Below are 14691 nucleotides of genomic sequence, written 5' to 3' on the forward strand. Positions count from 1 at the left end.
CCCACATGGCACCATCAGATGTCAACCTATTCATGGGCCATCTAGAGGAATCCTTCCTAAACACTTACAATCCTAAACATGGCTTAGATTCATTGAAGCCACCTTTGTGATTTGGATCAAGGCTGACGGCACCCTATCCACATTCCTCCAGAACCTCAACAACTTCTACCCCATTTGCTTCACCTTGTCCTACTCAAACCAACAAGCCACCTTCCTAGATGTTGACCTCCACCTCAAAGATGGCTGCATTAGTACCTCCGTCCATCAAACTACTAACCATCAGCAATACCTCCACTTTGACAACTGCCACCCGTTCCACACCAAGAAATCCCTTCCGTACAGACTAGCCACCCGTGGTCGTCGCATCTGCAGTGACGTGCAGACCCTCTCAAAATATACCAAGGGTCTCACTGAAGCCTTCACTGACCATAATTATCCTCCCATCTTTGTACAAAAACAAATCTCCCATGCCTTATCTTTCCAGTCTCCCACCACCTCCCAAAGTCCAGCCACAGAAGAGCATTCCCCTCGTAACTCAGTACCATCCAGGACTGGAGCAACTGAATTACATTCTCCGCCAGGGTTTTGATTACCTCTCGTCATGCCCTGAAATGAGAAATGTCCTGCCCACTATCCTTCCCACCCCTACCATGGTATTCCACCGTCCACCGAACCTACACAATATAGCTCGTCCATCCTTACACAACCCCTGCTCTCAATCCCTTACCTCATGGCTGATACCCCTGTAATAGACCTAGATACAAGACCTGTCCCATACATCCACCTACCACCACCTACTCCAGTCCGGTCACTAACATCACCTAGCCCATCAAAGGCAGGGCTACCTGTGACACCCATCATGTGATTTACAAGCTAAGCTGCAACCACTGTGCTGCATTCTATGTAGGCATGAAAACCAACAAGCTGACTGTCCGCATGAATGGCCACCGACAAACTGGGGCAAAAAAAACAAGTGGACCACCCTGTTGCTGAACACGCTGCCAAACATGACATCCTTCATCTCAATGACTGCTTCACAGCCTGTGCCATATGGATCATTCCCACAACCACCAGCTTTTCTGAATTGTGCAGGTGAGAACTTTCCCTGCAATACATCCTACGTTCCCGTAACCCTCCTGGTCTAAACCTTCGTTAGTCACTGTCCTCACCCATCCAGCCCCCTCCCTGTTCCCATTCCAGCACTACACAGCTGTCATTTCACAGCCACATCAAGTCTTTCAATTTCTTTTTATCTCTCTCCTTTCTGCTATTTACCCCCTCCCCCCTTTCTCTCCTGCACCTCGTCTAAACTGCAACACTTCACTGTCTGCCACTCCCACCATACTACCCCTCCTCCTCCTTGCCCCAGCATCCTCATTACCCCCACCCAGTTGCCACTCGCATCATGCACTGGTGCTGCTGCTCGCAGTGTGGTTTCAGTTCTCTGAGACTGCAGACATGTGTGCAAGTTGCGTTTGCACGGGTGTGTGTGTATTTGTGTCTACTGCTGACAAAGGCCTTAATGGCCGAAAGGTATTTGTGTGAATCTTTTTGTTGTGCCTATCGCGACTCAGCATCTCCACTATATGGTGAGTAGCAACTTTCCTTCTCTGGTATTGTTACATTACATCCTAGATTTTCTATTGTTTGCTACATTATTGTCCCATACTCAATAGCAAAATCAATTTTCTCTTTCTCCTTAAACATCTGCATTCCTTCTTTAGGAACAATAATAATCCCATATATATTATGAGAAAGTTTGTGTGCGAGTATGTTTATTACTCCTTCCAGCAGAAATCGCTTGACAGATTAGGAAGAAATTTGAAATTAGCTTATACCCTGAATTAACACACAGGCTACTTTTAAAAGTGTGTAGGACACAATATTTATTGATTTGATGAATATAATGCAAAATGTGGACCAATAATTACTCTTAGAAAAAGCTATTTACTCTTTGACTTTTGAACAGTATTGTATTTGTGATTTTTTTTTATTTTTTAATGTCTTACATAGTATGATTCAACATAATGAATACAATGCCTATACAATCCTTTAAGTATTTAATCCATATTTCCACAAAAGCCCATTGCAGTTTAGCTGCTGAGCATCAGACATATGTTACAGCTGCTGATACGCTTGAAGACGCTCAACAACAGTGTCATTTACATGTAGAATGTAGTGGGCTTTTAGTGAGGCTGGATTTCATTATGATATATACACACTAAAACAATTATGACCTTTTCTGAGTTATGCATGTCACAAACAGTTGTGAAATTATTTACTCCATTTCATGACATTCTTTGTATTTTACTACTCAGTCGCTTAAAATTTTTTCCTTATTACATGTGTACGTCTTCTGCAATACGTATTCTGTCAGGCTTTGCCTCACAATTTGGTTTGTTATCTGGCTTTAAACAGTGTAGAGTAGAGAGCAAGAAGGTGTTTTCCGTTCTTTGTTTATGAGCATGAAAGGTGGGTGGAGGTAGGAGGTAGTCACTGATGTCACTGCAAAATGGTTTGAAAAATGTTCGCATAGGTCAGATGGATCAACAGAAATATCACTATATGAGCTGACGGCAAGGAAAAATCATCTGTTTTGGGTTTGGCAGAGGATGGTGTGTATTCCAGGGAGGAGATTTTCATTTGCAGCACTCTTTCTTGTGATGTGTTAATCGAAAAATGGGCCCTCGTGCACAGCTGTTTGAAGATTATGAGAGATTATTGAGGGATGTTTTTGAATCACTGAATAGTTTACTGGCAGCCTCAGATTGTCACCACACAATGCCCTCAGTCAACCATGGACCTGGTTGTATGTGACGAGTGCCCTTGGAGAACAGGATCAGAGGCACTGGTGATTGCAGTATAAAGAACATCAGTAGGTCCAGATGGAAAAACGGCAAAAGTGGTGTTTGAAGTGTACATCTGCCAGTTTACACCCCAAAATGCTCACAGGCCAGTTGGTTTCAAGGGGGATGGAGTGGCAGTGGCAGGATCAATGGAAAGTGGTCACTGCCACAGATATCATTCTGTACTACCCATTGTAATAACATGACTGCATTGTGAAAGCATAGGGAATGAGCCATATGCTATGCTAAATTGGGTAGTTGATACATTACTTAGGTAACAATTCAAAATCAGCAAACAACTATTCAATGAGGAGACCCCTAGAATGGTGTAACTGCCCCCATAGGGGGTAATGCACATTTTAAATTCTGAAAGATGAGGAAGGGTAGGGAGAAATAGTTGTATCAGATTAATCAATTCACGGTTCCATATTTCCCTGTCTGGTGGCCAGTAAAATTGCAAATAATGGTACCAATGGTTGGTCTAAGACACAGATACCACCTCCACCAGCATTTGGAGGGGCAACCATTCACTACAGCGATTTCTATGAACGAACGCGATTAACACGGTTCCTACAGTAAATGTGACAGAAACTGAACTAGGATAGTCATTACACGAAAGCTGGGTTTCTTGAGGCCGATGCAGACTGCAGAATAGAATGGCAGTAGTTGTCACAGGGATGGCAGTTGCACTCATTACAATTCTTCTGTATAGTCACCATAGGTAATTTGGAAAAGGGGAGGGGATGAAGAGACTGGTGTAGCAAACCACACACCACTTTTAGTCATACATTGTGTAGGAACATTGGTTTCAGATCACTATGAATAGATAGGTCGTGCTGGCCTATCAGAATAACCTTTGTCTTGGATTTCTTCATCAACATGTCTTCTGAACTTTTGAAGGTTTCTGAAGAGTTATCTAATTTAAGATCAGGAACAGAAGATGAGTGGGTGGCTCTCTGCCACTGGTGGCCAGCAGTTCCTGAAGCTGCTGGCCTGTGTTGCGCTGCAAGTCCTCACGGTTTTGGGAGGAGGGTTACCCAGACCCTCTACTGGGGGGCACTGGAGAGCAATCCTTCTCCAGTCAAGGAGTGGGGATTGCGGATCCTGACGTTGGTATGACAGAAGACAATAAAATGGTGACACCCACTTCAGACAGAGGAGTTTCTGTTTCAGTACGATGAGGGTTAATTTCGTCTTCATGGGCAACAATTAGTCACGAAACTGATTATCACATAACAGGGTGAGGAAGTTCATATGTCCTGTTAGCATCGGAGAATGATAAATGATCAAAGTATTATGTTCTTGGACAGTCTGTTCCTTTTTGTTAATGGGAAACAGCAGCGAGGGGGAAGTCTGCCAGTCCAGACAGCTGACACAAAGTATTCCGTCACGCTGAGTACATGCACAACTGCCACAGACAGTTTCATTACGACAATGAGATGACATATATCAAAACATAAATATGTAAAGCACTGCATGGGTGGTGCATAGTGTTTGACATAACTTTAGCAGACCATGTGTTTCACCTTTTCTGGAAGTGTGGTTGCCTTAACACTAGAATAAATGTTCACATGGCAACTCTATTATTATTCGGTTCCTTCCTGATACAATGGCCAAACTGCACTTCTCGCTGTTACAGATTGGCAAACAGTTCTTCATCCTACTGTACATCAAATCCTGCTAAAAGGTAATGACACTTATTTTTGTTTTACTATGGGGAGTAAAAGAAACAGGAATGTCACTCAAAGAAGCACATAAAACTAAGGCTGAGGGGTTGTGCTGTCTTCATGAGGAGGTAGCTACTCCCTGTCTTTCGCAATGCTGCCATGCCTCCTAACTTATCTTTTATCTGTTGCAGGAGAACTGAGTTTCAGGAGTTAGCAAGGTCTCACAGTCCTCTCTAGTACAGACTAGGTACTGTGATGGGTAGGATTGTTAATATTGATGTCACAGTCCCTACTCCCATGGCGTAATCAAGGATGTGAACATTTTGGTGTTGTAATAGAGAGAATCATATTGAGTGTTCCAACCTGAAGAAGCTAACTATAAGTTGATTCATGGGAGACAGTCTGACCTACTGTCACCCACTCCAGCTGGGAACTCTCACCATGGAGACACCAACCAGCCGTTCACCCAACCACAGCAACTGCCATCTGGCATGGTGCGTGTTCCCCAGAGCTCCAATGCACTAATGGGGATGGACATCTACTCTTTAGTATGCATGGAGAGATTCTAGTGCAGGCACTAGCAGTGCAATTCCTTGCAATGCCGATGGGCTACAAATATCCAGGTACATGACATCACCCCTACAATGGACTGTTTACTGTGTCAGACTTTGGATCTGATAAATATTTTGCCCACAACTGGGTGTCAAGATCATAGCACTTGGGCATGTAGTACTACACAATTTTAAGGCATTTGTCTTACATTAAAATTATTTTATCCTATGTCATCTAGTTTTAACAACTAAATAAGAAAGGTTTTATAAATTTTTTAAGGTCACTCAGCCAAGGTAAATAATCAGGACATTCATAACATAGCTGCTGAGCATCCCAAACTTCAACAATAACAAGGGTTTGTTTTATGCAAGTTTACAAAATGAAGAATTGTTTAACTAATTAATACTGTGTAGTTTTCTGTGCAACAGCTCACTTAAATATTTCACAAAACAACTTATTGCTAATTCCCTTGTCACTACAGAAGAATTAAATATCACTAGTAAAGTAGCACATATTTCTTGAGAAGCAATCAAACAAATGTTGCATCTTAAATAAAGCACTCTTCACAATATAATATAAACACAATCAAGAATGCAAATTATTTCCCAAAACACGTCCTACACACTTTCAATTCAAATAAAAGTCCAAACTGACAGTATAAAATGTTTTTAATTACACTTCATAAATATTTAGGACTAAAGGAGACCACTGACAGAATAGCGAGGTGCTAAGTCATCAAGAGGGGCACATATTTACTGCATATCTGTGAAAATTGCGCTGTTTTTCATGTAGTTAGCCTTTCAGCAGCAGCAGCGAATTCAAACATGGCTTTAAGAAAAGGTTAACAGTTAAATGCTGTACCTGTTGGTTGTTTCCATTTCCTCTCGTCAGATTCCTTGGAAAACCAATTGCAGAATATGATGCTGAAGGTGTTTGTCCAGTAGCTTCCTTAATGTCAGAAGCAGCATTATGGACAACTTTTTTAAATTTTGGTAGTGGCAAACTGACCTGATGATCTGGATGTGTCAAGTTACCTTCATTACTTATAACAGGTTCTTCCTTAGCAGCATAATTTGTTCCTATTTGAGATATGCTACTGGCTGGATACTGATTAATCTGCAAAGAATTAGGTGCTCTCTCATATTTGAAGAAAATACATCAAGCAATAGAAATATTGAACTAAAGAGCAATGAAAATTATCTCATACAAGAACAGTTAAAACAAAAATGTATCAATAGTGTGCAATAGCTACACTAGCATTACTAGCAATTTTACATACTAGTGATATCTGATAGCATCAAACTGGCACAAAGTTAAATCTAAAATCTCACTTTACACATTGCAATTTTACATCATGGCCGATCAGTAGAAACTGTATTAAATGGCAACAAATATGGAAATGAAACTGTTCACAGAATTCTTCAATAAAATTCTTCAGGGTATCAGACCGCATCATCATAATTTAAAATGCGCCAACGTTTCGGCCAGTGTTGCAGCTAGCCTTCATCAGGGCCTTACGTTAACTGCTAAATGAACACACTTGGTTCCTTAAATAGCTGCACGAGAAAACCGTGTCGTTACTTGATTGGCTGTAAAAGGAGGAGGAGGAGGAGGGGTGAAAGGTATGCTTTATTGGTGTTTCCTTTATTATCTGTCATTGGCTGAAATAGCTGTTTTCTATTGGTCTTTATATTAATCCACCCCATTGGAGGAGACGGACGAATAGCGAACAGGTGATGGCTGTGACGTCACACTGTTTCCATGCTGTCCAGAAGCCAGCTGCGGCGTGCCATTGCTTTGTGTGCTCGCGACCACTACTGCGGCTCTCCGCGTGTCTGCATGGGCCGCCACGGCTCTGCCGTCGCTCCGTAGCCCTGCTATTGCAGGCAGCCAAGACCTCGGAAGCTTGTACCCGTCCTCTCTATTCATGTTGGCGGGTCTTTTGGCTATTTCTATCGCCTCTCTAATCTTTCTTTTGAAAGTGAGAGGCTGTTTCGCCAGGATGCGGGCTTCTTGAAAAAATATTGGTTTCCCGCACTCGTCTCGGTGTTCCGCCACTGCTGACTTAGTGTGTTGTTTCAGGCGGATATATCTTTCATGTTCCGAGAGCCTTGTGCTAATCGGACGTCCCGTCTCACCTATGTAGACTAATCCACACGCACAACCAATTTCATACACGCCAGCTGTGTGTAGTTTGTCAACTGCATCCTTGGTAGAACCGAGCATGTCTGATATTTTGTTTCTGCTTCAGAAAATTGGTTTGATGTCGGCTTTTCGTAGAATTTTGCCAATACGTTCGGTGACCCCTTGTACATATGGTAACACAGCAATGCTCTGTGCCTCCTTCTCCTCTTCCCTATTAGTCTTCTCCCTTGTCGACATGGTGCTGTCTATCATCTGCTTCCCATAGCCATTAGTTCCGAAGATGGACCTGAGGCGTTCAAGTTCTGTCTTCAGATGTTCTTCGTCGCTTATCCTGTACGCTCTCTTCGCATGCGTGTGCAGGGCGGACTTCTTCTGCGTGGGGTGATGGTGGGGAGGAGGCGTGAAGGTACCTGTCCGTATTGGTTGGTTTCCTGTACACTATGTGGCCAGGAAACGGTCAGAGTTCTGAATAAAGCAAAGCCACCGAAGCAAAACATCAACGCTGAGGAATACCATGCCATCAAGGAACTCAGGGACAACCCCCACTTAGTAGTGGTACAGGCAGGTAAGGGCAACGCCACTGTAGTCTTGGACACAACGGATTACAACAAACGAATGGAAGATATTCTCGCAGAACCTATCTACAAGAAACTTCAGGGAGATCCGACGGCCAAGGTAATCAAAACGACGCAGGCACTGCTCAAGCACTCTAGAATCAACTTCGACAAGGCCAGAAGATTCATCCCGCAAGTGACACAGGCACCAAGGATATATGGTGTACCGAAGGTACACAAAACCGATTTCCCCTTAAGGCTCATAGTAAACAGTATAAATACACCGACCTACTACCTAGCGAAAGAACTGGCACCTAGGCTCCGACACCTAGTGCATCAAACCGAGTGCTACGTTAAGGATTCCACTCACTTCGTGTCTCTCCTAAAGGAAATGCGTGTTACGGACCAAGATCTGATGGTTAGTTTCGACGTCAAATCCCTATTCACGAATGTCCTAGAAGAACGCGTGGCACCTGATATATGTGAGCTTGTGCGCCACTGTCTGACGACCACCTATTTCAAGTGGAGAGGTCAATTTTATGAACAAACTGATGGTGTAGCTATGGGCTCACCCCTATCGCCTATTGCAGCAGAAATTTTCATGGAGGCATTTGAGGAAACAGCCCTCCAGTCCGCACCATTACGTCCAAGTTGTTGGCTTCGCTATGTCGATGATACTTTCGTCATCTGGCCCCACGGAGAAGAGGAGTTACAGAACTTCCACAAGCACCTTAACCAACAGCATAGGAAAATTCAGTTTACAATGGAAACAGAGAAGAATGGGGTGCTGCCTTTTCTCGACGTGGAAGTTTATCGAAAACCTGATGGTAAACTTGGCCACAAAGTGTACAGGAAACCAACCAATACGGACAGGTACCTTCACGCCTCCTCCCACCATCACCTCACGCAGAAGAAGTCCGCCCTGCACCCGCTAACGAAGAGAGTGTACAGGATAAGCGACGAAGAACATCTGAAGACAGAACTTGAACGCCTCAGGTCCATCTTCGGAACTAATGGCTATGGAAAGCAGATGATAGACAGCACCATGTCGACAAGGGAGAAGACTAATAGGGAAGAGGACAAGGAGGCACAGAGCATTGCTGTGTTACCATATGTACAAGGGGTCACCGAACGTATTGGCAAAATTCTACGAAAAGCCGACATCAAACCAATTTTCCGAAGCAGAAACAAAATATCAGACATGCTCGGTTCTACCAAGGATGCAGTTGACAAACTACACACAGCTGGCGTGTATGAAATTGGTTGTGCGTGTGGATTAGTCTACATAGGTGAGACGGGACGTCCGATTAGCACAAGGCTCTCGGAACATGAAAGATATATCCGCCTGAAACAACACACTAAGTCAGCAGTGGCGGAACACCGAGACGAGTGCGGGAAACCAATATTTTTTCAAGAAGCCCGCGTCCTGGCGAAACAGCCTCTCACTTTCAAAAGAAAGATTAGAGAGGCGATAGAAATAGCCAAAAGACCCGCCAACATGAATAGAGAGGACGGGTACAAGCTTCTGAGGTCTTGGCTGCCTGCAATAGCAGGGCTACGCAGCGGCGGCAGAGCCATGGCGGCCCATGCAGACACGCGGAGATCCGCAGTAGTGGTCGCGAGCACACAAAGCAATGGCACGCCGCAGCCGGCTTCTGGACAGCATGGAAACAGTGTGACGTCACAGCCATCACCTGTTCGCTATTCGTCCGTCTCCTCCAATGGGGTGGATTAATATAAAGACCAATAGAAAACAGCTATTTCAGCCAATGACAGATAATAAAGGAAACACCAATAAAGCATACCTTTCACCCCTCCTCCTCCTCCTCCTTTTACAGCCAATCAAGTAACGACACAGTTTTCTCGTGCAGCTATTTAAGGAACCAAGTGTGTTCATTTAGCAGTTAACGTAAGGCCCTGATGAAGGCTAGCTGCAACACTGGCCGAAACGTTGGCGCATTTTAAATTATGACGATGCGGTCAGATACCCTGAAGAATTTTATTGAAGAAAACAACGGCCGCGGAAGCCTACGCTTACATGTTGACAGAATCTTTTGTTATTATGAACAGAATTCATCTCTCTATTTCTTTTTAAGAAAAGTTTACATGTGATACAAAGGAAGACATTTGCATGTTTTCACACAGTATAACATCGTAATGCTCGAGACACAGTAGCCCAAAAGCAAGAACTTTCAGTGGGAGATTAATCATTTTGAAATGCATAGGGCCTACTGCATATTCTTTTCAACACTGGAGAAAAAAATATCTCACAAAAGTTTAAGCAGTTGCACTGAAGATGCCTCTCCATTCCACAAAATAAAACTTTTTGGTTGCAGTATTAAAAAAAAACGCCGCCACCACCACTAACAGTTATATGTGCAATAACAACAGAAATTCCAGCATGGAAACAATAAAAAAAGTGAGGGAAAGGAGCCACGTATATGAAATGAGTGATGCATGGCATAAATTGAACAACAGTACACAAACATATCTAGTTTTAAGATACAGTCTTTTAGTGCGTTCGTACCAATGTAATTGTCAGTTTCCCGTTTTCTTGAAACTTACAAAAGTGGGGGTGCTTCCAATTACTGGTTGAATGGCTGCATAGTATTGAACTTTATGGTAGATTGAAAGGAATCGATCCCCTGCTCATTCTTGCTCAGCCAGTTGCTGCATCCAAAACTTGAAATTGAAGGACAGTAGACAGATGTTCATTACAGGACCAGAAACACTGGTGTTCTTCAAGTGGACAATAAGGAATGGGCAGAGGATTGGTGGCTCTCAATCTGCCACAAAGATCAATACCCTACTGCCACCCAATTAAAAATTAGAAGCACCCCCTGCTTTTGAAAATTTCAGGTGAGCAGGAAGCTGATAACTACCTTTGTACAAATCTGTACTGAACATGGTTCAACTCCTACCCTCCTACCCACTTGTACTGCACAGACATCACAGATACTCTGCAACTATCAGAAGAAAGAACCACTGCTGCCGTTTCTTTAATATGCGTAAACCACTTGCAGCAAAACGTTGTGAAATTGAAGGTGCCCCTTCCCACAAATGCTCCTGTTTTATTATGTCACAATGATGCTCAAATATACAAACCCCTTTTTTGTTTTCCACAAAACTACGTGTATATCTGAAATTTGGTGATCCTTCTACTGGTTACATAAACATTCTAATCTCTAAATGTGTGCTTCCCAATCTCTGTTGCATTCTCTTTTTTATATTTTATACTGTCTGTAGTTAATATGTCAAGATTCAAGATGTGGAAATGGCAAAATGATGCCAAGTCACTTTTCGATCTAGTTACATTGTGATTTCTCTACACACCAGAATGGTTCAATGAACGCAAGCCAAATAATAATAATAATAATAATAATAATAATAATAATAAAAGCACACTTTCAGACACAATCACTAGGGTAAGTTAATGCACAAATCTGTGTTGGATAAATGTGCATGAGTGGGTGGAGAGGGAAGGAGTGTGGCAATCAGGATGTGCTGAGTTCTATTGGGTAAGGTGGGGGTCACAATTTTTTTGTACACAGGAGAGTGGAATAAATGCTGCATTCAGTGGCATTGGAAAGACGAGAATAAAGAAAGATGCAATCACAAAACACAGGAGTAGGATGGGACAGAGGGAGATAGAGGAAAGTTGAGTACGATGTTTTGGACGGGACAGAAGGGGTGAGGAACTGAAGGAAGGAAGAGGGTGAGGGTAAGATTAAGTGAGTGGGACAAGGACTAGTTTTAACAAGTTTACCTGCATAATTAGGTAACTCCTGCTTTCCACTGCAGATGCTGCCCAAGGATGCCAAAATTTTTGATATGGAATGGGTGGCAGCTTTTAAAACGGAGGTACTGTTGGTGGTTGGTGCATTTGATATGGACAATGATGTTTATGGAGCCATATGACAAAGAAGAGATCTAAAAAGGTGGCTCATTTAATAGAGAGAAGAAGCATTTTAGTCCCATTTTGGAGTAGATGTTGAGGCTCCGTTAGAGGGATTTTATAAGTTGAGGGTGTTGGAAGAGTGGGAACAGTGGCATGTGGGTAGCCATGTCAATTCCACAGATTTGTGTGTAAATTAGCCTTTTGAAGCAGATAGCTTTATAGATCAGAAAGTGGTTAGCCAGATGGATTAAGAAAGAGTGATGGATTTGGAACCAGGATGATGCTCAGAAAGGTAACAGCCCACTTCAGCAAGGACTTAAGCATAGGAAGTGATAGCATAAATGGTCATTGCATCTACAGTGAGAAATAAGGAGTCCTGCAGTAATGGAAGTAATTATCATACAATAGAAGGGAGAATACTGGCCAATGAAGGCAGAGGATCTTCCTGCAGGGGCACCGGAATTAGCTACAATGGAGAGACCAGTGGAATTAGATTTGTAAAAATTTGAGGTTATGTGATGTGGGTGGGGTTGCCAGTATGAGAAGGGAGATGGAAGGCTTCAGCTGACAAGATCTGTGATGGACATTATATCTTTTGCAGAGTTCCTGGAGGCCATACTACACTTCAAAGATAAGATAACTGTGCTTAGTTTTGTAAGCAGCAATCTCAGAAAGTTGGTTGAGACCCTTCGCAACAAAGCTAGTGCAATTCGTGACCAAGCAGTCGAGCTCTTGCTTGAAGGAAGACTGATAACATCAGGATTTGCATAAGGATAATGAATAGCTTTCCATTCCTTGAGGAGGGAAGATTAAAGACAGATTGGAGGCGAAAAATTCTGATGTGGAAAGACAGGCAAAACCCCTAGCAGTGTGTGGAGCCCCCACTCAACAAACACCATTTTTTAAAAATGATCACGCCTGATCAAATGACCTTCCGATAGGCATGCCTTGTAGTTGGACAAGAGCAGCTGCACGTATCTCACGGATACTACTTGTTGTTAATAAACTTTATGTCTTTTTAAAAGTTAAATGTTTATCATAAAAGCAATATTAGGTATTATTCATGGGTAATACAAACAAAAGCAAAGTAAAAAAAAATATTTAAAAATAACGTTGTGAAACATAACACACATTTTCTTCCCACAGCTTCTCGAGGTACGCTGCGCAGGATTAGCCGAGCGGTCTAAGGCACTGCAGTCATGAACTGTCCTCCCTCCCTCGGGCATAGGTGTGTGTGTTTTTCCTTAGGATAATGTAGGTTAAGTAGTGTGTAAGCTTAGGGACTGATGACCTTAGCAGTTAAGTCCCATAAGATTTCACACACATTTGATCTTTTTTCTCGAGGTACTGATACATACTTCCCGTACACAAATGTCGAATTTACCCAAGATTATGCTTGAAATTTTGGTTTTTACAATATACTAAACTTATTTAGAAGCTGAAATACCATCAGCGCAAACATTTCTTGAATGATGTAAGCAAAAAAGACCATCCGTATCCCTCACACTTGAAAAAGGTGATTATTTAGAGTTGAAATACAATCATTGCTAACATTTATTGAATGTTGTAAACAAACTGTCCACATATTTCACATTTGAAATAGGTGATTCTCATTTTCTTACTAACTAAATATGGCTGACATTTTTTAATCGGATGCTCCTGAGGCTGATCTTCTCCTCTTCCTTGTTGCAGTTGGTGCTCATCTTCTGTGTGTCACACATTTAAAACTTTTGTATGGAGTTCTCCTGTTACTTTAGTACTTCTCCTTTTTATGTGCTCCTGCACAAGTTTGTTCAAAAGATTTTCGAGACATTTTCTTCTCCTGAGATTATTGTTGGTGTTTTCTTTCCAGATTATAAATGAATTTATGGCAACAACATACATCAGAAAAGAACCTTGAGTACTTTTTAATTCTCCTTTGAACAGCTTGAAATATCTATTGGGTGCTCTCATCTTCATTGCCTTCTGAGCTGAACTCAGCACTCAATTCTGTATCAGAATCTCTTCTTCATCAGTAACACTGTGCTCTATAAAACTGTTGTCCTGATCATTCTCATTGTTAGTATTGTGCAAAACTCCATTTATCATAGCTTCAACAGCCAAAAGACTGCTTGAATTACACATCTCTTCGTCCCCCATAGCACCTAAGAAATAAATATGAAACTAAACTGAATAAATAACATGACGCAGGCACTGAAGGTCATGTGTATCTGACACACACAATTTCTTTGTTGATTCAAGACACATGTAACTTCATCTGGTATACTATTTTAATTACTAATAAGCATTAAAAATTTAACAATATTTCTTGGAAAATAAAAAGTTACAAACTTACATGAAGGTCCATATGTATTCCTCAGGTATGAACTATGAGTTATTAGCTTCCTGTTTACAGTAACAAACAGTGACCAGGACTGAAATAGTGTGGGATCGAAAGAGGAGGCTAGAACAAAGGGGGGATTTTCCTCCCTCCCCCTTTCACGGAAAAGGTAACAAACATTGTCACTGTGTATCTGACACATACACATGGCTATCAGAAGGTTAAGTGTCATTTAGACTGAAGACAGCAACAGCAATCTACATGATACATGTGCTTCCTTACCTTGTCAATTACAGTTGGAGATATACTTGCTGAAATAGCATCTAATGATGAAATACCCTGTCTTCCATATCTTGAACATTCTTGTTGTTGTCCTGGTCCAAATGTTAGTTTGCCAGTTCTAGTTAGCAACTGAACATAATTATACATTTGCTGATCATTTGGTAAATCCTGGCCATATATCACAGGATCTGAAATGTTGAAAGTACAGTGAAAACATTTCCTTTCATTTAATGCAAATAAATCATTAGATCTAATACAGGCTTGGTTAAAATAAGAAAACTTAAACTTGCAGAACACAACACGGAGAACATTAAAGCAGAAACTTGGAAGGCACAATGGCCACAGAACAATTTGAACCAGTTGATATGTTGTTGTTGTTGTTGTTGTTGTTGTGGTGGTGGTCTTCAGTCCTGAGACTGGTTTGATG

The 14691-nt window shown here is 42.0% G+C and overlaps 1 protein-coding gene across 1 annotated transcript in view; it reads right to left on the minus strand.

Moving 5' to 3' along the window:
- LOC124612869 overlaps positions 1–14691 on the minus strand; it is a 246582-nt gene that overhangs the window by 30175 nt on the left and 201716 nt on the right. The window contains exons 7-8 of the mRNA XM_047141308.1: positions 14265–14452; positions 5927–6181 (exon numbers count right to left, since the gene is read on the minus strand). Coding sequence (XP_046997264.1) covers positions 5927–6181; positions 14265–14452 — 443 coding nt within the window. The remainder of the gene's footprint in view (positions 1–5926; positions 6182–14264; positions 14453–14691) is intronic.

This window comes from Schistocerca americana, chromosome 1 (genome assembly GCF_021461395.2).
Source record: "Schistocerca americana isolate TAMUIC-IGC-003095 chromosome 1, iqSchAmer2.1, whole genome shotgun sequence".
NCBI lineage: Eukaryota > Metazoa > Arthropoda > Insecta > Orthoptera > Acrididae > Schistocerca > Schistocerca americana.